The sequence below is a fragment of the Balearica regulorum genome, chromosome Z, assembly GCF_011004875.1.
Source record: "Balearica regulorum gibbericeps isolate bBalReg1 chromosome Z, bBalReg1.pri, whole genome shotgun sequence".
NCBI classification, from domain to species: domain Eukaryota; kingdom Metazoa; phylum Chordata; class Aves; order Gruiformes; family Gruidae; genus Balearica; species Balearica regulorum.
The window spans coordinates 16,662,541-16,687,497 of record NC_046220.1 but is presented as its reverse complement, the minus strand read 5'-3'; the positions used below and the strand labels follow the sequence as shown (position 1 = coordinate 16,687,497).

General features: G+C 45.2%; 3 protein-coding genes across 11 annotated transcripts in view; 2 read left to right on the top strand and 1 right to left on the bottom strand.

Annotated features, from left to right (window-relative positions):
• Nucleotides 1-7,638, top strand: part of TMOD1 (tropomodulin 1) — a 30,225-nt gene extending 22,587 nt beyond the window's left edge. For 3 of the 5 annotated variants that reach the window (XM_075740082.1, XM_075740081.1, XM_075740083.1), the window contains exons 7-10: nt 1,018-1,125; nt 2,642-2,785; nt 3,519-3,663; nt 6,126-7,638. In XM_075740082.1, coding sequence (XP_075596197.1) covers nt 1,018-1,125; nt 2,642-2,785; nt 3,519-3,663; nt 6,126-6,190 — 462 coding nt within the window. In that variant the 3' untranslated portion in view covers nt 6,191-7,638. Of the gene's footprint in view, nt 1-1,017; nt 1,126-2,641; nt 2,786-3,518; nt 3,664-5,284; nt 5,351-6,125 lie in introns of all 5 variants that reach the window. The other 2 variants (XM_075740084.1, XM_075740085.1) reach the window with 2 other exon arrangements.
• TSTD2 (thiosulfate sulfurtransferase like domain containing 2) lies at nt 6,565-21,554 on the bottom strand. Of its 5 annotated transcripts, XM_075740075.1 has the most exons (10): nt 21,404-21,551; nt 20,859-21,181; nt 19,652-19,760; nt 18,250-18,375; nt 16,201-16,306; nt 15,492-15,628; nt 14,360-14,458; nt 13,569-13,727; nt 12,481-12,619; nt 6,565-11,135 (listed from the first exon to the last, which is right to left on the bottom strand). In XM_075740075.1, exons 1-10 carry the CDS (start codon nt 21,500-21,502, stop codon nt 10,876-10,878), a joined length of 1,557 nt encoding a protein of 518 aa, XP_075596190.1. In that variant the 5' UTR covers nt 21,503-21,551; the 3' UTR covers nt 6,565-10,875. The 5 variants fall into 5 exon arrangements, with proteins under 5 accessions (XP_075596190.1, XP_075596192.1, XP_075596191.1 ...); XM_075740077.1 differs by lacking the exon at nt 13,569-13,727 and having other exon boundaries at nt 21,404-21,553; XM_075740076.1 differs by lacking the exon at nt 15,492-15,628 and having other exon boundaries at nt 14,360-14,478; nt 21,404-21,549.
• Nucleotides 21,555-21,647: 93 nt separating this feature from the next.
• Nucleotides 21,648-24,957, top strand: part of NCBP1 (nuclear cap binding protein subunit 1) — a 31,529-nt gene continuing 28,219 nt past the window's right edge. Inside the window, exons 1-4 of the mRNA XM_075740074.1 lie at nt 21,648-21,838; nt 22,022-22,107; nt 22,835-22,935; nt 24,211-24,367. Coding sequence (XP_075596189.1) covers nt 21,805-21,838; nt 22,022-22,107; nt 22,835-22,935; nt 24,211-24,367 — 378 coding nt within the window. The 5' untranslated portion in view covers nt 21,648-21,804. The remainder of the gene's footprint in view (nt 21,839-22,021; nt 22,108-22,834; nt 22,936-24,210; nt 24,368-24,957) is intronic.

The following is a 24,957-nucleotide window of genomic DNA, read 5'->3' as shown; positions in this document are numbered from 1 at the left end:
CCTGACTCCAGGACCCCATTTCATGGGGTCTGTTGAATGATGACATATTCACATAGCAAGAACATGGTTAACTGCATATGCACATTAAAAAACACTTGTGCCACGCCACCTGCACCTTTCTATAACAAAAAGATTTTTACTTTCATGTATTTGATGCTGGCAAGTAACCCTGAATGTCCCTTGAGGACACCAAGCTGAGGATCTGGCAGGCAGATACTTTTTCTGTGTGTTGGACTCATGACTTTGGGACACGGTTAGGAGAACTGGGGGGTGGCGGTGGAGATGGTAAGCTGCTGGGCTCTGTGTTGTGGCTTTGACTATCGATGATCCCACATGGTGGGATCCAAATGATGTGACAAGAAGTGCAAGCTGAAGGATACCACTTAAAATCTCAGGTGGAAATTTGTGCATCTGAAAAGGGTATCTAAAGTGCTTGATTATGTGAAAAACACTCATTTTGTAGGAATTCAGAAGAAGCATGGGTTTGTTTTCTGGGCTGAGACCTATCATGGCAAATGTTAGCCTTAAAGATGTTGTATAAAGCAGTCAGAAGTGTCTGTGGATTGTACTACAAGGAGATCATTTCAGGTCTTTCTGGATCAGGCCCCGTAGGTGGAAATTTTCCTGAACATGACATGAATGTTGCTCAGTGCTGTCATTTGTATTAAAAAGCACAGGAGCAGTGCTTTGTAGGCTTATGGCTCCTGGTTACATACATCCCCCCAACGCCTGCGTTCATAAGTAGCTGAGTTTCCGGGCAATTAAATTAAACAGCAGAGACATTGTAGCTTCAAATCAAGGCAGTGAGCTATCAGCAGAGAGGGAAATAGGATGAAGACATTGCCGTGCTCCATAGGCAAGAGAACTTGTAAAAGCATTTATCCACCCCTTCCCATATAACTTCAGTGCATTTGGTGATTTGACCTTGATAAGAAATTTAAAGTGTCATTTAAATGTATTGATATTCCTTCATACAGATGATGGCCTAACATGGGTTTTCTGCATTTCTTTTCACAGAATATTCCCATACCAACTCTAAAAGCTTTCGCAGAAGCACTGAAAAATAACACCTACGTGAAGAAGTTCAGTATAGTCGGGACACGGAGCAACGATCCTGTTGCTTTCGTAAGTAGTGTCAGCTCATCATCATAAAGTTGTGACAGGAGCTGTTCTTGGGTAAGGTATTTTTGGAGTTACTGACTGCTTTTGCACTTTACAGTGTGTTTGGCATGTTCTGCACCTCTGGTGTTTGGTGCAGGTGCTTCAGTTTCAGGAGCGCTGGTGAAAGCCAGTGATAGACAGGCTTTGGTTCTTTTGCTTTTTTCAGGTGTGGAAATTTCAGGACACGATCCTTTAGTCCCATTTGGTCCCATATTCATCCTCAAGGATCTCCTGGAAAAGGAGCCGGAGACAAGAACTGACTTCCTAGTGGGATTTTATAAAAGCAGTTTGTCTCTCTTGATTTGTCCTACATCAGGGCCACCCTGTTTGTTTCTGTTGGTACAAAGTGGTATGCTGCTGTGTGCACAATTGTCCCTCCCCTTGCACGTCCGGTCCAGCTCTTTCATGTATTCCTTTGTGGAGATCTGTGCAGAAGCAGGACTCTGCATTTCTTATGCGTGGTCTCTGCGGGTGATAAAGGGTGTTTCTGGCTGCTGGGAGTGGTGTTAAATATCAGTGGGGATGCAGAGAGGTGCTGAGCGTTCTGCCTGGCCCTCAGGCTACCTTCCACACTGCATCCTCGCACACTCCTCCAGCACTGTTGCAGCCAATTTTTACTGGTTTTCACCCAGGCCAGCCCTTCCTACCTCCACCCACACATGGGCACACCTGTTTCCTGTTAGAAGAAAACTTCTTTTTGGTGGCTGAGTACAGCCCTCACGTTATTTCAGGCTGGACTGGCGCTGTTTGAGGGTGTGTGGAGCACTGTGCAGGGCTAGGGGAGCTGCGGAGCCAAGTGCTGTGTGAGTGGGTGCAGGTCAGCCCTGCCATTTGGGGATCACCTTCTGGTCCTTCTGTTTCATGACACAGACAGGTCCTTTTGTGCAGCTTATGAAATGAGATCATCAGATCAGGGTGGTAGGGTTGGCAGTGTGGCAGCCCACTTTTGGTCTTACCCGCTGAGGTAAGTGATTAATATGGTTGTGATGCCACTTGGGAAGACATCTTGGATGTGGAGAATCCCTTGTTGCTCAAGACGGATGCTCCTCTCTCTGCCTGCTGTGATGGGAACCATCTCAGCCCCGCACAGAAGGAGCAGTGCAGGCAGGGAGCCAGTCGGGCAGGAGGCAGGGCCAGCATCCCTGCCATCACCATGCTGCCTTTAGAAGAGGGACAGATGAAGCTGTCACGGGGCAACTGCAGCTGTGGACTGTCGCCTTTTAGGGTGGCCCTAAGGGTTCGTCCATATGAGGTTTTACTGTGTCCTCCAGCATGCTCACGTTCAAGAATCCCCCCTGCAACAAGGGGAACCCCCTTCACCCTGCACAGAGCTTTCCCGTCGCGTGGCAATGAAACCACTTGGCATGTGGGGTCCTCCTGGTATCTTGTGGAGGTGAGGGGCATTGGATCGCTGCTGCTCTGGGGTGCTCTGCCCCTGCCTGTCTGGCTGCCAGCTCTTCCCACCCACCTCTGCCCGCAGGCACTGGCAGAAATGCTGAAGGTCAATAACACACTGAAGAGCCTGAACGTGGAATCGAACTTCATTTCTGGGTCAGGGGTCCTGGCTGTTGTCGAAGCGCTCCAGGGCAACACATCGCTCGTAGAGCTGCGCATCGACAACCAGGTAAAGCATGGGTGAGCAGGAGCTCTGATCAAATGAACGTGTCCTGGTTGTGGGAAATTGAGTGGCTGGTCAAGGTGGAGGGTGGCAGCCTGCCGCTATTGCCAAGTTGCTTTGGCGAGGTTTCAGCCCCTTGTTTCTGCTGCATTTCCTGGGCAGTATCTGCTACTGCCTACAGTAATTAACAAAAGCTGTGGCAGTGCAAGCAGCTTTCCGTGTTCCTGGTGCTGCCCTGGAGGGTGGTGATGATGCATCTGTCCAATGTAACACCTTGCTCCAAGCTCTTGCAAGGACTTAAATAATAACGTGTATTTAGTAAAATTGGAATTTTTACTACAATGGAAGGGAAAGAGAAGGAGAGTTCCAGAGTGTGGTACAGATGCTGTGGCAAGTTTAGCTGCTCCAGAAACCCAGGGGGCAGTAGTAAAGCAGCGGAGCTATGGGGAGCTCAGGGACAGGTGAGTGGGAGCTCAAAGTTCGTCCAGACATCTCTTAGCTGCAAATCTGTCCAAGAAATAAAGTCTTTGGGAGAGCTTGTGGGAATGTCTGCTGGAGGAGTTGAAGCCACTTGTTTGTACCAGGAACAGGCCAGCAGTTTGTTTCACCAGCTCCAAGTCAGAAATGCCAAATGGACCACCAGGTCCAAAGAAGGAGGGAAGGGGTGGAGATGGCAGATCTAAGTGCTCGCTCTGAATCACCCTCTGACCTGACCAGTTTGCTTTTCTGTTTTCAAAAGAGTCAGCCCTTGGGCAACAAAGTAGAAATGGAAATCGCGAACATGTTGGAAAAAAACACCTCCCTGCTGAAGTTCGGCTACCATTTCACTCAGCAAGGTCCTCGGCTCCGTGCCTCCAATGCCATGATGAATAACAATGACCTAGGTGAGTTGGGCTGGCTGCAAGCCAGGGAGCACGGGAAGGTCCTTCCCTTTGCCTGTGGGCAATTCCTAGTGGTAGAAGGTCAGAACTGCTCACTTGAGGGCTCGGGTGGATGTGCTTATATTAGAGACCACCTCTTGAAGGGTGCAATGATGCATTGCCCCTCAAGGAGGAAAGCAGCCTTCACCGATGTTCCCTAACACAGCTGCTGTTGGCCAGGCAATGCGTTGTACTCCAAACCTGGAGACACTGGGCAGCTAAAACGCCTAGAAGAGGCAGCGTTTTTGGCAGTAACAGTGGGTCTTGCTGGGAAGGAGTGAGAGCTAACGTGCTTTGATACGGTGCATGATACAGCATATGGCACATGGGTTGTGAGCTGCCAGCACTTGTGATTCCTGCCAACTGCTTGTCTTCCTCCAGCTTCATTCCCAGTTAACAAGGAGATGAAAAGTAGTAGAGTTGAACTCTGAAGGCAGTGGGACTTGGCCCATCCACTTCAGCAAAACATATTGGAAGTGTTTCTAGGGAGAGGTGGGAAGCCACATGGCTTTGAGTTATCTTTATACCCTCAATGAAGGAATCAGAAGTACTTGTGAAGCAAAATGTCGGCAAGGCTGCAAACTGCTGATGCATGTGGCAGAGGCTTTCCATTGCTTGGCTACAAGCTGCTGTACAGCACTGGAAACCAGTCCAGCAGAGCAGTATTGAACACAGCCAACATACCAGCCACGCTGTACTCAACAGCTCCTAACTGCAGCATGGTTACAAAGACAACAGCACCAAACTTCTTCCCAGCAGCAGCAGACAATATATCTGGGAGGAATAATCAAAAGTTTGCAGATTGTCCTCTTTGTACATTAGGAAGAACCCCTTCTCCAGGAGGATGGGGGTTTGCAAGGCTCGGAGGGACCGAGCCAGCGGCTGCCCTGACTAGAGCTAGGCTGCGAGCAGGATGTTGGGCTGGAGGCTCCCAGGGACAACCCCCACCACCACTGGTGCTGCCAGACACATCTAGAAAGCAAGTCTAACAGGCAGGGTCTAACGTATAAATGCCAGCTGTGAAGAAATGATGGAAAACAGGAGCTGCATATTGTAATCTGCATATGGTTCACCACAGACAGTGTCTTCTGTCCCTTCATGAATCAACTTCAGGTTTAAAAGCCACAGAAAAACAGCTTTAAGCGGCTGCGATATTTAGACAGCTAATAAATATGTAGTGTTTTAAAAATAAATTTAAAAAAATTAAGTCAATCTTGCCTCAGCCAGTACTGTGCTCCTAGGAAGTGCAGCCAAGCATAGAGGTATGTGCCAGTTCTTCAGCGACCACACAGAATACTCAGTGTTACAGTCCACGATGTATTTATTCTGCCTGCAGCTGCATTCCTAGTCACTAGAGAGCTGCACCAGGAAAGGGGTGCTATTTTCTGTCCTTTGGAACAGAGCAAGGGTTTTAATGACCAGGCATACAAAGTAATCAGCTGGAAGATTTGGATCTAGTGTTTTAATTGTTCTGCTGTAAGGGGAGGAATTCACAACTTGCCTTCCATGTAACAGCTGTGCATTGTAGTTGTGCTCTTTGACCATTAAGATCTGCATTTTTGTCTGATTTGGTTCTTGTTTGCAGCTCGTATTCATCGGTGTGATGGTCTCTGGCAATAGCATCTCAGCTCCACACCTGGACAATGTATAAGTATAGAAAAACTTTTATTTTCCTCCCTGTCAGCAACAGCTCTCTGCTTGTGCTCTAGTTCAGTGCTCTTGCCTACCATCACCTGATGCTACCAGAACTTGGTTTTGGTCCTACAGCTTCTGTTCTCCGAGATGCTCTATATGAACCAGCCGTGAAGGCTTTTACCTTCATCCTTGTGAGCTAACCTCCACATCCTCTTTCTACCTTTTTCTCCTTTTTTTCTCACACCCATTTCTTAAAGTCGTAAGTGTAGCTGTCAAGCTGTAAATCAACTTTAAGAGCAGATTTGAGGCTGCTTTGATGTTAACCATGATCAGAGGGCTGGAGGCTAAAGGTTTAATGTAAGAAATAAGATAGATTTTTTTTTTTTTTTTTAAATCTGAAACAGCAATTTAGAAAAACTAGCAAAGGAAAAACTGTAGCATCTGTCTCCTGCTGTCTTTACATTAGTCAGCATCAGATGATGCTTTGGCCAAAGTCAGATAACAAAGACAAACTATGTGAAATATAATTGACTGTAGAATAAGGGAGGTAAGGCTGAAAGTGGCTTCTGGCCTTAAAAATTCACAGGGACAGAAACTTCCTCTTACCTTCCTTGATTTTTAATCTGCGTAAGGCTATGCCTGCTGCTTAGAGCAGGAATTCAGAAGCTGATGCTATCCTGCTTCTTTCCTGGCAGAAAGTACATCTCAACTCCTTTCCGCAGTGGGTAAGCCAAGCCCGCCATCCACATCTTGTGTTGCCATGACTGACTCCTCTTCCTCTTCTTTTTCAGTGAGGAAGAGAAGACTTGCAGAGTTGAACGGGCCTATTTTTCCCAAGTGCAGAACTGGAGTGTAATTCCTGGTTATGGAGGTCATTCCCGGTGATCTGTGCTACACTGTGGAAATCTAAAGGCAATAAGTGCCTTGACAGAGTATTTGTGGTGCCTCGGTTCTGGTTTATGCACTAACAGTTTAAATTAACTAGTGGCTGTAGTTGAAGATTTTATCCAGTAGGACTGTTGATGTTTTCTGTAGACTTGAAAACTATTCAAGCCAATTTTATTCAATCTCAGTTTAGACTACATCCCAGTGTAAGAGTGACTCTTAATTAACCTGGGACCTAATTTTTCTATAACCTTCCTGCACAGTGTTTCATACAGTTAGGATGTGGTATGCATGAGTGAAAGATACAACTGATCCACACAAATTATAAAAGTATTAAAAAAATACTTTATTTTTTTTTCAAATTGATCTCAAGTAACTATAGAGAAGCAACTAGTTTAACAAGCACTTCTACAACTTCTAAACATGGCTAATTTCAAGAATTGTGAATTACAATTTTTTACCATTTGCTGAGTCAATCAGTTGGAGATGCTGTTTCAAATGCATCCCTGTGTTTCTTAGAAAAAAATTGAACTCCACCCCCTGATTAAATGGAACGTAAGGCCACCAATTATAAAACAGAGTCTCAAAAATTGAGCTGTTTAGGATAGGTTAATATCCTATCCTGTGCATGTCTGAAGAAAACCATCACCTTTAGATATGTGATGCAAATCTTAACCCCATAGAGACGGCCAAACTAATCAGCAAACTAGAATCCTCTCTTCTAATCCCTGCTCTCTCCAGTTTCCTAATGTTAAAAGCATGTTTCCAGTTCATATCTGGATACAAGTCAAATTCTGTCTCTTCACTGTTCTGTCTAGATGACCATGTCCATTAATTAAATTTTCTTCTGCTAGGGATTGTTTCTCCTGCTGCCGTCCCTACCATCTGCATAAATGCAACAACAAATGCTGTGCCCTAGAAAAGCTGTTAAGTGATATCCCCCAACCCTGAAGTTACACTGCATACAGTCTGACAGCTTTTTGTCAGACAGCCTATCACCCATCATGTAGCCTGGGAGGAATTCCCCGCAGGTTTGCATAGCTCCCAGACATGCAGTGGATTGGACCCAGCACTATCCCATCCAAAACTCCCGCTATTAACCTGGGAGGGATCCTGCTCAGTAGGCAGAGTCTCCTGGCAGAAGCATTGCCATACTGAAGCCTTATTTTGGTCTCACGTCAACATCTCCTAGAAAATGTTCTCACTTGCTAGAAATCTGTCTGTTATGAGGGAAGTTTTGCAGCCTTTTACACAAGTTCCAGCAAATGTCTCTCAGATTTCTTCAGAGCTTGGGCGCAAATACCACATGTGATTTAGCTCTGACCAGCGAAGCAGAGAAACACTATACTTTCAGCAATGTGGGAAACATATTTGTTGCTCTTCAAATCTTAATAAATGTGCCAGTGGTGTCAAATAAAATGCTTCACTATAGCTTCTTCCCCCACCCTGCAAGTTCTGTAAAAAATGCAAAGAACACAGAAGAAAAATACTTGAAAAGCAAATTTTTGAAAAACACAAAGAAACTAGCAGACAGCTTCTTTCTTCCATATGCACTGCGAAGACTTCAAAACAGTCAACTAAATCATCAAACCAAAGCCATACAGTTTCAGCTGAGCCATCCACTCAAAGTTGCATAGTACAGGCTCAGCTCTTCCATTGGCTTCAGAAGAACATAAATAGATCTTATCCTGGGAAATCCTGATGGTGCTAAGAAACCTGGACATGCAAGGAGATGCAACTGCAGAGTGGGTAGCACTACCATGGATACTACAACCGCATTTTTTCCTGAATGAAATAGCCCTAAAAACAACCCCCAAAAAACCCACAACCAGAAAAGAGCAAGAATTTTGTCCTGTGTTTCAACTGTAGCAGCATCCAAATTAACCATGCAGCCCAAACGTATATTAAGCTGGCAGGATCACTCCAGGTTCCTCAGCTGATCCTTATCAAGCTGCTTTGCTGAAAGATGCACGTGAGAGCTGTGCAGCAAAGACAGGCTGTGTTGAGCAGCATTAGGCTTTGTGGTGAAAGGCATCAAGCTGTGCAGTGATGAAGCAACAAAACAGTAATATTTAGGAGCAAATGGATCACTATTTATCCCAGCAGCTCTCCAGGAAAAGGGGAAAAAGCCATCTGCTGATTGCAGTATCAGGCATTCACAGCCAATCCTGCTTAACTCTCACCTCTCCTGGAGGTAAACATGCCTTCTCTCAGCCATTACCACCGAAGTGCCTGGACCCCAGCACAGAGCATTTCACGTGACAAGTCCTTATTTGTATTAACCTGACAAAACTGATACAGAAGCAAGGAAAAGAAGCTGCTCATGGGCTAACTTGCAAGAGGGAGGCTAAGGATGTCTCTTACCCACCCATCCTCTTTCTGCAGTAGAGGAAACCTGGCTTTATGTGCCTTCATCTGCACATCTCAAATCCTTCTCTTCCCTTGCCTTAGTGCAGCAAGGACCAGAAGAGGCCACATGGCTCCCCTCTGCCTTTGAGGTAGAATCTCCAGCTGCCAAGAGCATTCAGGAGAATTGTACCTTGTAGCCAGGTCTACCACGTGGCAGACAGCTAGCTAGGTTTCAGCATTTACCTCTGCAGAATTAAGCACCTCCAATGTACAGGTGAACTGTATTTGTGCAGTATTTTAAAAATTACAATGGAAGCACTAAAGGTTATTTATCATCATAGGAGTGTCAGAAGTTTATATATAAAATATAGTTGTTGCCATTCTATGCTGATAAGTGATATAGAAACCGCTTTCCAAACAGATGAGTGTTCCAGACTTGCTGACAGACTGAATTATAAAATTGTGTTCTTTTTAGCCTAATATATGAAGAAAACAGCATAATATGCAAGTTGGGACACTCCCATCAGTGCTGTAGACCAGGCCTGCAAGTAGAGCTTGCATGTTTTTCCACAAACATTCCAGTCCTCAAAAACACAGAGGTTAACTGGCCAGCAAAGCTTGGGAGGCAAAATGTCAGAGTACCACAAGTACTGCTTAGACTTCTGCTGAAGATGTCCACTGATGGGAATTTTGCAAGTTCTTCTCCAGTATGCACTGTGCACAGATTTACTATTAAATACCATCCTAGAAAGATTCCAAAAGGAGACATTCATAAGTTTCAAAGTTTTGCTTCATGAAAGGAATGGTCATAAAGACAGTTGCTGAACCATTGATTTCACAGTAGCAATACTGGAAGTAAGAAGAAAGGCTTGCCATGGCTTTAATGGAACAAATGCCCATGTTGTTAAGTTGCTAGTCAAGCCAACAATGAGGCCTTGCTGAATTTATAGCACTGGGGGAGAAAGTTAAAATCTATATGAAAGTAACATTGCCCTAACTGTCATTAAGCAACTGCAGAAACCTGAGTAAACTGTTTTCCTGCTTTTAAAAGTAGTTTCCAGTAAAAAACCCCAACAAACCAGGAAGTTACTTTGATTTCTTAATGACTAACTATTCAGTACCAAGAATGACAGTAAGTTTCAAAGACATTTTTCTGTCAAGACACATCTTCTACACTATTAATAAAACCTTTCTGTACATTCTACAACATCAGGCACACAAAGCAGCAAGCGGAAAAGTATTTTGAGCTCATGTGCTGTGGAAGCCTTCAGATTCAATTTCTCCACTAATAGGAGCTGGAAATTGCATAAACATCTCACAGCTTTTGAAAAACTCAACCCATGTTTACAAAGCACAAATGCTCCCCAAATCTTGGATAAAGGATCTTGCAGTCTCCTTACAGATGCTGTTGACATTTATGCACACCTGTCAGCATCACTATCGCTTCCAGTGCCATTATGCTGGTATTTTGACAGTCTCTGTGCTCCCCTCTCTGTGCGTCTCAATTTCAACATGCTTCAAGCGGTAATTTTTTTCTAGTGCAAGCAGAACTGAGCCTTGGATATTTCCTGTCCTGACAAGTTGAGGGAAACAACAGTTCCCGGGGAGACAGAGCAGTGGAATGAGGATTACTTCTGCTGTTCATCCTACAGGTCACACACAAGAAGTATTGCTGAGCAGACAGTATCTGTGGGCATTTGCTTGTTACAAGAGGGGTCCTTATGCTGCCTTCAGCCAGTTTTACACCAGAGTCAAGTCAGTGGCTTCAGGTAACTACTTCTTCTCAGTAGGTATAAAGCAAGAGATGCAGGCAGATGGCATGTACGTGGAAAGTATCTTCCACTCTAATCCAGTCACATACCCACACCCAACTGATACATCTGCTCTTTTCACACCCTAGCACTAGCTATTGAAGCAAATGCATGATCACAGAGAGGTTGGACAGATCCATCTCCATGCAAGAAGAAAAGAATGAATTTTTCTTATATCCCTTCAGTCTGTTTTGAATTGTGAGCAGCTGTGTCCCATCACACATACTCTGCTCCAAAATCCCCATGGTAGACGCCACGCTACAAGACTGTACCCATGGAGAGGAATCCTGTAGTGCTGGTGACGGGTTGGGCACTCTGGTAATTTACGGCCAAGTAATGGATGGTTTTCAGGGCATACTCTAGGCCTAAAGGCAGTGTATGAACAAGACTTTCCAAGCCAACACGTTTTCCTGATTTCCAAACCTAATCGAGTAACAGGGATCTGGTTGTAGAAGCCCTTTGCATTAGCATGTGTCAGATTAACTAATGAAACAGCTTAATCTTTTCCTGCATCCAGCATCCTTTGCGAGACACGTTCAATAGGTACCCTTGGCCGTCTCCTTGTACATTCACATTCCTCCTTAAGTGTCTGTCCTGAAGCCCTTGAAGTCACCTTGAGCTCTTTCTCTTGACAAACAGGACAGCAAGCTGTAAGACCTTTGTTGCGACAACTTGGACATGTCAGGACAAGCTGCCGGCAATGCTGGCTGGAACAAAGTTTATACTGGTCCCACAGTGTCCCACAGTATCTGCATGCTGGAGGGAGGAGGAAAAGAAACAGTTAACACCCACTTACCCCATCTGTCCCCTTGCAGAGGGTTTCTGTGGCACCAGACGGCTGCAATCTTTCATTTAAGTGGCTATCTATAGTCTTTCAGGTTTTTAATTCCTGCTTTAGTTCATCTTCTAGAACCTAGTTCATTTTTAAACTTCTGATTTTGATGTAAAAAACACTTAGGACAGTTGTGTCTCAAGACAAAGAGAGAGTGTTCACTAGTGCTTCCTCTAGTTCCGATCAGACAGATTTAAAGATTCTTGCTGCCCAGAGAAGAAGAAAGATATCCTGGTGGTAATTAAGCCATTATGCAGGAATGTTGCCTGCGGGGGAGTGGGGTGCCATGGGCCTTCCTTTCACCTAAAGGCTTGTGCAGATTGGATGGCATGTCATTTGCAGTCCTGGTAGAGTCCTTCCACATCATCAGACAGGTTTTAACCCTTTAACTGAAAGCTACAGCCCAGGTCAGCTGTAGCATCAAGAAGGTGCCCACCCCAGCACTTCCCCTTGAAACTTCAGTAGGGATGGCTGTGATGTATCCAGAGTGTGTTCTGTTTCTACACCAAGCCAGGCACCTTCAAGATGCATACAGTAATTGCAGAGGAGGAATGGGAGTTTATGCTCAAAAAGTTACCCACTCAGAGAAAAAACAGCACTGCTTCCTAAAAAAGGCTAGAGCCAAATTCCATCTATTTGTACCTGGCAACTGAGAAGAAGAAAACAGGTATTTCATTTGCAGTATCTGAAGAGCAACCCCAGCCAGAAGACCAGGCAACGTTCTTAACAACTTCACGTAGAAGTCACTGAAATTCTACAGGCTACAGAAACTTTTAAAGCATGAAAATAACAAAGTGCAGTAGAGCTTAGTGCCACTGCTCTCCCAGTGCCTGGCAGTCTGTGCTGACGTTCTGTGAGGTCACTGGAGCAGAGAACTGCTAACAGCAGAACTATTTAATGCTTCGGTCACTTGGCCAACCACAGTCTGATCAGCACTGTGGGCAACAAGCGGGTAACAACAGCAGTAGCGCTTGACATACATCTCCATAGCTGCAGATGGCTCATAACAGAATCTGTTCCGCAGGGCATGCTTCCTTTTGCTGCCCCAGTTTTAAGGAACTCTGTTTAGTGAGCCCCTTTTCTCTCATTTGTTTTATATGTTGAAGCCATAGAGTTGATCATCATCATGAAAAGCGATGGCACTAAATGATCAAAGCGAGTATGAGGAAGAACTACACAGACCAGTTTGGCTGCCCCTAACCTGCACATCTCTGTGGAAATGATTGCAATACCTTCCCAGCCTTCTGTACTTGCATTGTCTAGTCCTACCTGAGATGATATCTTCATTGGAACAAATGGCGTAACGATCATCAAACACAAACAGCTTCCCCCTGTAGAATCCATCTGGAAACTCTTCCAGGTACTTGTGAATTCCACCTTTTAGCTGGTAAACCTCTCTGCACACTGCCTGTTTAAAGCATATTAGCAGAAAAGCTGAAGGAGACAGCAGTAGTAATGGGATGCCAGAGTTCCCAAAGCAAATGTAAACATCAGGGGTCAATGAAAAGCAGCAGCTTCTGAGTGACCATCAGGTGGCACCATGTGCCCTCACAACTCTAGGCAGTGCCGGGGATTACTGGGCAGCTCCACAATGCTGGCTTGTTGACATGAACCCAAATACGCATTTAATGTTTCAGTCAAAAGAAAGGCTGTTTACCTCCTCAGCTGAGAGAGGTTTGCTGCATCACAGATCAAATGCTTTTGAACCTCTCTGAACCACTGCTTTTTCTGTTTTTATGTAGTGAGCTTTTAGCAGGGCACAATGTCTCAGGGTTCACATTGGTGCAGCAGAGAAAAAAAAATCAAGGTTTGAATCTCTGCAGAACATACACGTGTGCTGTTCCCTTGCTCCTTAAGGGAAGGATCCAGCAGAAGAGTGGGATGAGAAGCACAATTAGAACAATGCAGTGTGCTGGATTTAATTTCACAACACTGGGAAAGCACTGACTGGCTGATTTTCACCACTCTAAGATGCTCAAGCTGTGCAGTAATGACCACAGAGCATAACCTAAACAGAGCTTGTTGAAACACCATAGAATGCTCTCAAGCCCTCCTAAAACACCACTACATGTCAGGGCAAACTTACAAATACCTCTTCTCAGCAAATGGGTTATATAATTATTTTCACAGAGTAATCACTGCTGTGACACTAGTCCATGCAGATCACCCTGAGCTGCATTAAACTACCCACGTCCTTGACAGACAGCACGAAGCGAGTGTGCGTCAGAGACATTCATCTCCCCAACTGCTCGTTGAGCAGTCTGCGCTCAATAAGAACTTACCAGCAAAAGGAAAGACAGCTGCCCTTAAAGCAGTCTCAACTACCCGACACTTATGCCCTCAGAATGACATCTCACCTTGCTCCGTAGGTAAGCAGAGCCTCTTTCACAACGAATCCCTCCTGTACAGTACATCAGGACACGCTTGTCTTTAAAAAGCTCCAGGTTTTCATCTATGTAGCTGGGAAAATAGCTGAACTTCCTGATATCTGGAGCCAGACAGCCCTGGAAATGTCCCTGCAATAACAGATGGCCATGCGACTGGTTACAAGCAGTCTTACATGGTAGATGTCTGTGTCTTGAACTAGAGGAAATAACAAACCTTTGGGTCAGAACACTCATCTCACTGCAGCTGCATTTATGCATCAGAAGACCTGTTAAAATCTGTAAGAGGATTCTGGACACAGCATCTCTTCTCATCCAAACATAAAAGAGGGAGCTAAGCAGAACAGAATTGTCAGAGAGAGGATGAGCCACTACAGTGCAGGAGGGCTGGTGGGTGTGACAGCAGGATGCCCCTATTCTTTTTGACATATGGGACAAGGTAAAAATGCTGGAGAACATCCTTACAAATTACACTACTTTTACTTCAAGCTATATGGTATTCACTACTAACACTGTATGGATCACTTTGTCTTCTTCTTGCCCCAAGCTGTGTAAGTACTCAGCCAGGCAGGCTCCATGCTGTGTCGCTGAGCAGGTCCTCTGCTGCTTGTGTCTGATATTCATTACTAAACTGAACTTTGTACATAATACAGTCAATCTGGAGTATGGAATCTCTTCTTCCAGTGAAGTTACACCGCCACAATGTGAAATGCTTCCCCCCAGCACCTGTAACACACTGCAAGAAGCAGGTAAACAACACTTACTATTTTACTTTCATAGAAGTTCCTACAGTCCAGCAAGATGGTATTGCTTTGTCCTTGATTGGCCTGAGACAAATACTGTTCTACTTCTCTATGAAATTCCTGAGGGGATAAATGGATTCCTTTAACCAAAAAAAAAAAAAAAAAAAGGGAAAAAAAAAGGAAAAAAAAAAAGAAGAAAAAAATAGAAAAAAAATAAAAAAAGAAAAAAAGAAGAAAAAGAAGTGAGAAGCAGAACTACAAAATAATGTTACTCATGATCTCATTGATCCAGATTCTCCTCAGATTTCCAACCAAAAATTTTCTGTGATGGTTCACAGACTTTTCATCCCAATTAAATCAGCCAAGTTTATCCATGTTTGGCTTCCTATTGGCAAATGAAAGAAAACACAACACTGTTCCACATGACAGAAGCAGCAGTAGACAGGCGCCTGTCTGTATGATCTTTGTTATGTCCCCCGGCAACCATGCAGTTGTAAAAGAAACAGTGAAAAATGTTTCCCTCCCCTTTGCTCAGCTTTCATTACATTTGGAGGTATACAGAAGCATACAGAAATGCTATTTTTTCAATGAAGTAAAAATGTAAAATTTCCATAAGCATGTATCACTTTCAGTACAATTTCAATTTACACTAAATTTCTGAGTTTTCAGGTTTCTCAGGACTTAGGACTCCCAACCTATTGAAAACCAAAAAAACCTCTCCCACCAAAATGCTGTACCTTATTAAAAAATAACCTTACAAGCAACCTGCCAAATAATTGGAACCATCTCCATAAAACTCTGTGAAATAGGAGAAAAGGGAAAAAAAAAAAAGGAAAGAAATATCCAAACATGCACTCCACAAACTGCCAAAAACTGAGGAAAAATAAAATCCCATGCCAAAACTACTGAAGAACAGGGATGGGGAAAACCACAAAAAGATGCTGTAGAAATGTACTACCAGCAAAACCTCTTGCTGGAAATAGAAGACCCAAACTGCTCTCCTAATTGCTATTTACTGTGCTGCTACTTACCACCTACATAAGTGTCCTCATAACAGATGCATAGCCATTAACATCTTATCAGGCATAATCCACACTAAGCAGCTACAGGTAGCAGAGAACAAATGCAGCATTGTTAGGGGAGTGGCATGAACCTGATTCAGAACCCGGCTCTGCTTTAAAGGCAGAAGCATGGCTGTTAATGTCAACACAAGTAATGCCAGGTCAGCAGTCCCTAACATAGGAACATGTACATACTCAACTGTAAGCTTCAGTGGGATTCTAGCATCTTCTAAAAAAAAAAAAGCTCTCAGCACCCATAGCACCAGAATCCACTGGATCCACAAGAGGACTCCATGAGAAGCTCTTCTATACAGCTTGGTTCTTACTGCAAGCTGACCACAAGAAAGCATTTGACGTCTTTATATGGTATCATTTCTGAGCAGTCTCAAGCACCTACAGAGTATTTAGAACAAGTATGAATATATTAATGCATTGAAATGTCCTTCCTAACCATATATAGTTTCATCTTGCATCTGCCTTTAGCAGGTGTCTAATAACTTACTCCCTGACTAAAGCACAAGGTATGTCCCTACCCCAAAGCAAGGTAGCTTCTTGAAGTCATTTGAACTGTTTTCCCACAAAACAAAAAGTTAATTCTAAACTTTTCTGAGGGAGCTAAACACTTAGCAAACCAAAACCTGGGCCAGTAACTTCTGACTACCAGTAAGAGATCCACTTCTGTATCTGCTTCTCCTGCGTCCTGGCCACTGTGCAGAAGGAAATGTTTTTGATGAAGGTACTTTATTCTTCACTTACCTCTCACTTGGGTGAGAGGCTTTATTTTTCATGAAATCAACTTACCAGTTTCTTTATAAGATACTATCTTTGGATCAATGCCCATAGGTACAATTTCTCTGAATACTCCAACTCGAAGGTCTGGGAAACAGTGAGCTCCTCCTGCACTGCTCTAGGAAATTAAACACAAAAACAATCCACCAAAATTTGCCACGTGTCAAGATGAAAATTATCCACTCACTTTGATTTCTACGGCTCACTAGAATATCAAAGTTTCTTGGTGGCTGAGGGAAATAAATGTCTCTTCCGCTGACATCCACACTCTAAATCCTGAGGTTTAGGAAGTGGACCCCTACCATGACCTGGCAGACAGGTGTCTTAGGCCCACTGACTATTCTGCTTGTAGCAGGCACCATTTGGTACGAGGAGCAAAGTAACCAAGGAGCGGGAAGAACAGATCTTCATCAGAAATGAAATGCCACTAGCACCTATCATGAGAAAGTCAAAGCCCATACAGAGCATGCTGATTCTGACAGGAACCTTAAATAATCTCCTCCAGTAATGGATCATGTGGACACATCTGAGCCCTGTAGTTCTCTTCAGCCCCTCTGACCCCCAACATGAGCACAGCTAGGCCTCCAGTCATGACATACACGATGGGAACTGCAGTGGTTCATGGGCATGAAAGAGACATACGGGAGGTCAGTCAGCCTCGAGATTTGTTAACAGTGGAGTCTGACACCTCCTCACCCCCCACAAACTCAAGTGCAGGATTTCCCCTTTGGAGGTCTCGGCAAGCTCTTTTTGGTAGGCACCCCTGCTGCAGGTGACAGGACATGAGAATTTCAGCAGGGCTGAGCCTCAAATGTGGCTTTGGCACAATCAAGCATATAAACACTCAAACAAAAACGCAGTGCTGTGCTCCACTGTCCCAGTTATCACAGAAATCAGTCTGCAGCAACTACAGTGGCTACTATTTTTGTAGCCCCAAGTGCAATTTTCACTCCTTTACACCCATGTCTTCATGGCACAGGGACCTGAAATTGCCACTTACTTGCATATACAGCATGCAGAGGAATTGAGAGACTGAAAATACAATCATGTACTAACACATGAGTGTCAGTGCCCAGACAGATCATGCAGGGTTGGAGGTTTTGTCAGTGTCAAGGTAAAATTCTATCCCTGTTTTGGTTTTGCATCTACATGTCACTGTAACTAACAGGACACATTTACCCTTGAAATTCAGCCAAGCACAACAGACAATTAAAAACCTAAGAGTGAATCAGCACTGCAGCTCTACGTGGAATTTGAGTTTCACTAACTCCCTTTTATCTAGTTATTTATGGGAAACCAAAATAATACTCCCTGCAAATAAAACTGCATGGAAAAGAAAAATGCTGTAAAAGCAGCAGCTTTCCTTCATCACAGAGGAAGCAGTACCTACAGTGCTGGGGCAGCAAAAGCCTACCAAAATGCAATATGGTGCCAGCCACAGCCGCCATCACCATCTGAAGACAGCAGTCGACACATATGCTCAGGCTCAAGCAGAAGTTAGCACCTCACTCTCCCTCCAGTCAGGCACTAACTGGAGTAGGGAGAAACCTCTTGACTCTGTATTTTCCCTAGAAGACACTGAATTCACGGAACTGACAGTGCATCTCTATGGATGCCAAAGCCTGCATGAACCTAAACCAGTAGACTTCTAGGCGAGGATCTCAAATCAGGGTGAAGAGGAGAGCGTGGGAATCCTTTGCTTGGGTAAGCATACATTGTAATGCCTTGGTTTTGGCAGTAAAGTTGGAGGAAATGCTTGTTGAAGAATGGTGGGGCTGAAGCATGCTCCCTCATTCACCTCTAAGGTTTGTCTTGCAACTGCACCCATAACTGCCAAAGCTTGTAGCAGCTGCTACCACTGCTCACGATAACTGCTGCTGCTGGTGAAAACTGGCAGACCTATCTAAACAAAGCAAGGTTACGAACCCTTGGATTAGATCAGTGCTGAGAGAGCAGAACTGCTAAAGCAGAAGTAATACTATCAAGAAGCAATGCACTTATTTCTCAAAAATTAAACATCCTGCCCTAACAATACCTGTGTAGAAATTAGTGTTTTCATACCTTGAAATCCTCTTGACACAAAATGCCTTTGAACAGTGGCTGGGAAAGCATAACTTCAATGTAGAGATTGGTAGCTACTTTGCTTCCACCAACTGTCCCATTAATCCCTTCTGAAGCAACTCGTACCTAGAAGGCAAGAGGAGAAGCTGGGGCTAAGACTTAGTAATAGGAAAACCAGATCACAGTGAAATTAGCAAAATATGACTGAGTGACAAAAGGCAGACACAGAGGGAAGGGAGGGGGGAAGGGAAGGGGGAAGGGGGGGGAAAGATGGTTATACTGAAGTTGAACATAAAGACGACAGTAAATAAAATGGGGATGAAACCCCAGTAATCACTCTGGAGCCATATCAAAAGAATGACATGTGAGAGTCAGAAAAGTTTGTGCGATAAACAGAAATGTTAACTGGTTAACAGGCAAATCCTGCAGTCAGCATTAAAATTCCCACTGGAAGTCTGCCTCGGGAAGCACAATGGAATTAGTGCTCAATGAGTCACACAGCTGAAAGGAAAATGTGAATATACATAATATTGCATGTAATATTAAATTTCAGTGTGACTCATTTTATCTCCAGGACTGACAAATGAACAAAAACTCTTTAGTGGAGGAAAAAAACCAAAACCAAAAAAAGACTAAATATAAGAGGCAAGGAAAAAACCAACTGGCTGAGAAGGCAAATACTGTTCGTGTCTTGGAGATGAATAAAAAAAAGAAATTGAGAAAAATAGCAACCACCAGACAAGATAGCTGAGCAAAAAAAGAAGTGAATGCATCAGGACATTTCACTCCCAAACCTGTGCTGATGTAGAACAGGGAAGGTGCCTACCACTGGCAGAGAAAGAGAAGCTACTTAGAAAGCCAGCTCAAAGGTAAAAGTAGCCTCCTGCTCTGAGTTGCCCTCTTGAAAAATCCTTCTCCCCACAGATAGCCTAGGAACATCAGCTTCATGAGGCTAAAATTCACCTTTGCCCACAGCCTCAAGAGGCCAGCTAAATGAGCCAACTCACCTCCTTGGTCTAGTCTGGCAGGAATTAAAAGAACAAAGACTCTGCAGGAATGAGCACTGCTATCCTATGGTGTGATCTAAGGTGTCAGTTGCTCTCATCTCATTCCTGACAGTATGGAGTACACCTCGGGTAATGATTCTGACTGGAAGACCACTGCGCATTGAGGAGTTAGTGACACACTAAGATTATCTGTTTTATTTTCTTTTTCTTTGTAGCATTAGCTCTTAAATAGCATTTTAAATGGCACTTTACTGAATCTGAGTGCCTTTCTTAACGGGATCATAACAGCCTAGCATCTTCTGGTGCAAAACACTTGTTTCTCCACATGCCCCATCATCCCGCATTAAGCAAAGGTGTTTTTTTCTTAAGAACACCACCATTGCTTAAAACCTTACCTTGCCAGTGAGATGCAGATGCTGGCACAGAGCCTTTTGCCAAGCACAGAGTTTCTCTGGATCCTTTACCTCACAGTAACAGTAATACAGAAGTACTTCTCCCACCTTGCTGTCCATAGCACGGCAAAGATGAACAAATAGGAAAAGGATGTTAGGATTGAAAGCACAAAAATGCAGTATTGCATTAACCCTTCAAAACCAGACAATTTTCTTCTGGCAGATGTGGAGAGAAAACCAAACCAAAACAACAAAAACTTTGGAGGGATCAGCACTGCTTGGTTTGCTTTATTTCCAAGAGGGAGAATATGAACTAAAAAAGCTCCCCTATTCCTGGTTCTCAGGACTGGTTACACAATGAACTCATCTGTGCCACACCAGACGTCTCTGCCAGTGGCCTATCACGTGCTCAAGTTTCTCTCAACACACAGGACACGAGAACTGCCATTTTCTGTGTAAACAAGTGTCCCATTAAATGCTTTACTTGACAAACTTGCACTTGAAAAGTCAAGTGCTTGAGCTATCTAAATTAAAAAGCAAAAATTTTCAGTGAGATTACGTGCACTGCCATTCTGAGCAGCACAAGCCAAACACTCTCACAGTCAGAAACATTTTTGCGAATGTACTTACAGAATCGTAGAATAGTTTGCATTGGAAGGGACCTTTAAAGGTCACCTAGTCCAACCCCCCAACAAACAAAGAAAAGGGACCTGTGCAGAGCATACCTTGCCGTTCTGCTCTTTTCTGTTACGGTCCTTCCTTACTTACAGCTCTAAGCTGTCAAGTAACGTCTGTATGGGTCTGCTTAAACAATGCAGGATGATATACCTGTGATAGTTCAACCCTTCAAAGTTCCCACCTTTACCATCAAAAAATGCAGCATATCTACTTCTGTATCAGCACAGTGGTAATTTGCATGTTTTATACAGGCATGAACAGTTGTGAAAGGAATTCAAATAAACCAAGCGACTCCTGGAAGGTACCTACATCTATTGATCTAAAGTAGTATCTCAGGAAGGTATCCAAAGCATCTGAATATTTAAAGAAATATCAGGGAAGAGTCCTTCTATATCTTAAAGTGTCACTTGACAGAACTTCACAAAAAAAAAAAAAAAAGTAGTACTGGCAGAAGATCACGTAAAGTCTAAGCAGCCCAACAACCCACTCCCAGCCAGTACTGGATGTACAAACTGCTGAGGGACTTTCGTACCTTGTCAGATCATCATAGCTGACATGGCTTGTGTCTGGGAGCGCACAGGAGACCTCAGGACTGCCGTGCGAGTGCCCATGTAGCCCGTCCACGCTGCCCGCAGGAGCCGGGCCGCTCGAAGAGCTCACTTCAGCAGCTGCCTGCTTCGCCGCCAGCCCTGCCTGCTGCCCGATGTCCCCGGCGTGCTGCAGGGCCACATGCCTGTGAATGCCGGAGAGCTCTTCGAACGCCTGCCGGCAGCACCGCCACCGCACGCCCTCTCCGCCGGCGGAACACCGGGCTGCGGCCGGAACCTCCTTCGCTTTGACGAACTGAGAAAAGGCCTGAAACGCACCACAAGCGCGGCCCGTTACCAGCGCTCCCGCTGCTGCCCGGGACCCCCCACCACCCCCCCCCCCCCCCCCGGACCGGGAGACCGACCCCGGGGTCCGCCCCGGGCCCACCCGTGGAACCGCCGGCCCCCCCTCCCCTCGACCCGAGGGCAGCTGCTCCCGCCGGCGGTCCCAGCCGCGGGCCTCAGACCCGGGCGCCCGGCACCAGCTCACCTTCCTCCGGGCGAAGGCGCGCTGCTTCTTGGCGGCGACGGCCTCGGCGCTGCCCCGCGGCGACCCCGGGCCGGCCGGAGTTGCCTCGCCCGGTACCATCTCCGCCTTCAGAGCGGCCGGGCCGGGCCGGGCGGGGCGGGGGGCGAGGCCCCACCGCCGGGACACGCCCGGTTTCCTCTTCGCGCCAGTCCCTCCCCGCTGCCCCCGCACCGCCCGGCCCCACGCCCCGGAAGTCCTTTGGCGCGGCGCGCGCCCAACAGAGGGGCGAGCGGAGAGCCACGGCGCCGCGCGCCCTTTGCCCCGGAAGCAGAGGTGCGGCGGGCCGGAAGCAGGCGGTGGAAAGGACCGCGCTTCCCTCTGGCCCGCGCGAGGCGTCCCGCCGCCTCTCCTCGCTTCCCGCCATGTCGCGGCGGCGGCACAGCGACGACAGCGATGGTGAGCGCCGCGACAGTCTTCCCGTCGGCTGCCTGCCCCCCTCCCCGAGGTGGCGGGGGCGGTGCAGGCCGGACCGGACCGGACCGAACCATCCTGCCGCGGGAGGGGGGGTTTGGGCGGGATGGAAGGCGGCCGGGCCAGGGTCTCTCCGGCGGTAACGGTGTGCTCGGTGTGTTGGAGCAGGGCAGCCCCACAAGAGGCGGAGGACGTCGGAGCCGTCGGAGATCGAGGAGAGGCTCGAGTCGCTCATCTGCAGGGTGGGAGAGAAGGTAGGCGGGCCGCTTCCCGGCCGGGGCCCGGGCCCGGGCGGCAGCTCCAGAAAGTTGTGGATGTTTTGGGGTTTTTCTGCCTTTCTGTACGTTGTATGTTAGGGATTCGTGTGTAGAAACCACCCCCCAAACTTACTGGTTTTTATCAGACAGTTGGAAAGTTGTCAGCTTTTGCAAAACTGCGCGGTCAAATGGGCAAGTGTTTAAAGAGCAGCGTTGTGTCTTCCAAGCAGCGATAAGCGTCCAGCGAGTGGTTATCACTTCGCGTCTGCAGGTGTTGCTGCAGTTCCCAGTCTGCCAGGGATGTGGAGGAGCTAACTTGGCCTGCCTCTGGCACAAGTTTCAAGTCCCGCCAGGACTTAGGCTAACGGCGGGGCGAAAGGATAAGGAGAAAAACGATGATGCCCTGAAAAACAAGTCGTGAAAGTGTTTGGTTTCATGCTGTATCACTAATAAAGGCTTAATTGCCTTACCGAGATGTGCCCTGAGGCTGTGTTAGATCTCGCATCCCAGGGCAGCACTGGAGTTCCTTGAGGGGGAGGCTGGTGATCAGGATGATCAGCTCTGTCTTTCAGGCAAGTGAAACCGAAGCACTGCCCTGGAAAGGGAGGTGACATAAAAGGATGCTCTGGCTCAACTTCCTTGTCTTCCACGTGAGAGTCAGGGGCTGGTTCCTATTGCATCGTGGATGATGAAACCTTTTTTTTTTTAATATTTTCTATTTTAGAGTAATTCATCTTTGGAGAGCAACTTGGAGGGCCTAGCTGGTGTTTTGGAAGCTGATCTGCCAAATTACAAAAGCAAGATACTAAGAATACTATGTACTGTGTACGTATGCAAGAGGTCTGGGAATCTGGGAGGTGCTTTCTTCTCTGTGCGTAACTTCAGTGTTTAAGTGGTTTAAATGCCAAGAATGGGTTTAGTTCCTGAGTGCTGTTGCGGTGTAAAGTTTGTTTTACTGCAAACAAAAGAAAGAGCTTGTTGCATACTAGGTATAATTAATGAAAAATACTTCTTTACGTTGCTTGGACTTGAAATGTGTACAAAGGCTGAAAGCAGATACAGGAAACCTCAGAGCTGCTCTTCAGTAGTAATGAGAATGCAGTGATGCTGGGCAAGATCCTGTTTCCCAATAAAATGCTTAAGAGCACCAAAGCTATTGGCTGCTAGCATTTATTTAGTCTTACTACCTCTACTGTTTCCTCGTTGCCTGTTACTCTTTTCTGACAATGAGATGCTTGTGTCTTCATAAGCCCATTCTCTAGAGGAGGGGAGCTGGGAGTGTGAAGAGCTACAAGCAAGCTCTCTGGTGGCGAGCAGCTCTCCTTCCTCTCCCTAGCAAAGTGCAGGAGCAGAGGTGCCCAGTGTCAGGGTCACTGAGCAGTGTCTGAAGGAGGGATTGTACGGGGTCTGTGGTAGTAGGTAAGAGAATTATGAAGGAGTGGTGTGAAGAAGGAGAGTGTTCCAGCCCATGCTATGGTTTTGCAGATACCTTAAATATGTTTTGTAGCAATGTTTCTGAAGTAAATAGTACTTTTTTTTCCCCTATAGCAGTAAGACAGTTCTGAAAGCATAGAGTTAGCTAACATGCATATAAAAATGGTTGAGGAAAATTAATTCTTTACAGTAGGACCTGACTTTCCCTATGCTGTGCTTAAAATCAGTTACTTCGACTTGGGAAACTTTGAATCAAAATTAATAGCATAAAATGTGTACACCTCTTGTGTAATCTTGCTGATGCTGTATAATAAAATTATTTCTAAATTACAAACTTGAAACAACTTCTTGCATCCTTGCATAAATTCTGTCACTTATATTATTTGACCAACCCCCTGGAACACTCAGGAATTAGATACAAATAAAAAGCAAATTCCTTAAATGTATTTGAGAGTGGCACCACCCTTTCTAAATTGCTCTGGTTAAAAAAAAAATATTGTAAAATATTAACCATGGGATTGAACTATAAGATCACACTTGCACTTTTTTCATATTTCCTCGTGAGACAAGTTTAACTTACAATAAGCAGATTCTAAGATGTTATGCAGTTGCCAATTGGCACACGATGAATAAACAACTAACACCATGTTTCTTTTTCTGTGTCAGTGCACGTCTGTTACCAGAAAAGCTTACTGTTTACACGACACTAGTTGGGTTGCTGAATGCCAGGAACTACAATTTTGGTGGGGAATTTGTAGAAGCCATGATTCGTCAGCTTAAAGAATGTCTGAAAGTCAATATGTATAATGAAGCTGTGCATTTAGTAAGTGTTTTTTTGTTTGGTGGGTTTGTGTACATTTTTCCTCATCCTTTTTCTCTCTTCCTTCTTTCACCTTTTTGTTCCAGAAGAGCTGGGCTTTTCAGTGTGTTTTACAGTCTCCTCTGGCATCAGTGACAAGTGCACTGTACATATACCAAGAGGAAATCTGTGTTATGTGAGAAGTATTTTCCTTCCTCAGGAGAGAGAAATCATATTACAGTTGCAAAATTGACTTGCAACTATGTGTTTTCCCAGTGACAAATTAATTTGCAATAAACAGAGATGCCTCCCCCTACCTGTTCTACAGTCAAACGTAAAAGATAGATGAAAGTCATGCACTTTTATTGTGTTCAGAGGAGTATGATGTTCTTGTGACTGACATGAGAAAAAAAAAAGAGAAGAAAATGAACAGTCTGGTTCTTAAAAGCTATGTTTGATGGCTGTTATCAGGCCTGTGTTGTCATTCTGCTAATGAGGGATGAAGTTCAAGCAGGCAGTTTTAACTGTTGTGTGTCTTTGAAACCGTTTGCTCTGCTGTTGCTGCTTATAGATTTTGTCTGCAAAAAGGTGTTAGGACTTCAGGAGTGTCTGAT

What these genes read in the sequence shown, in the direction of transcription:
- TSTD2 (XM_075740075.1), bottom strand. Translation starts at nt 21,502, where the DNA reads ATGGTACCGGGCGAGGCAACTCCGGCCGGCCCGGGGTCGCCGCGGGGC. An exon ending in TGTGTCAAGAGGATTTCAAG is followed by an intron (nt 16,307 to 18,249) that starts GTATGAAAACAC and finishes TTAATTTCCTAG; the next exon opens with AGCAGTGCAGGAGGAGCTCA. An exon ending in AGTATCTTATAAAGAAACTG is followed by an intron (nt 15,629 to 16,200) that starts GTAAGTTGATTT and finishes TTTTTTTTTTAG; the next exon opens with AAGATGCTAGAATCCCACTG.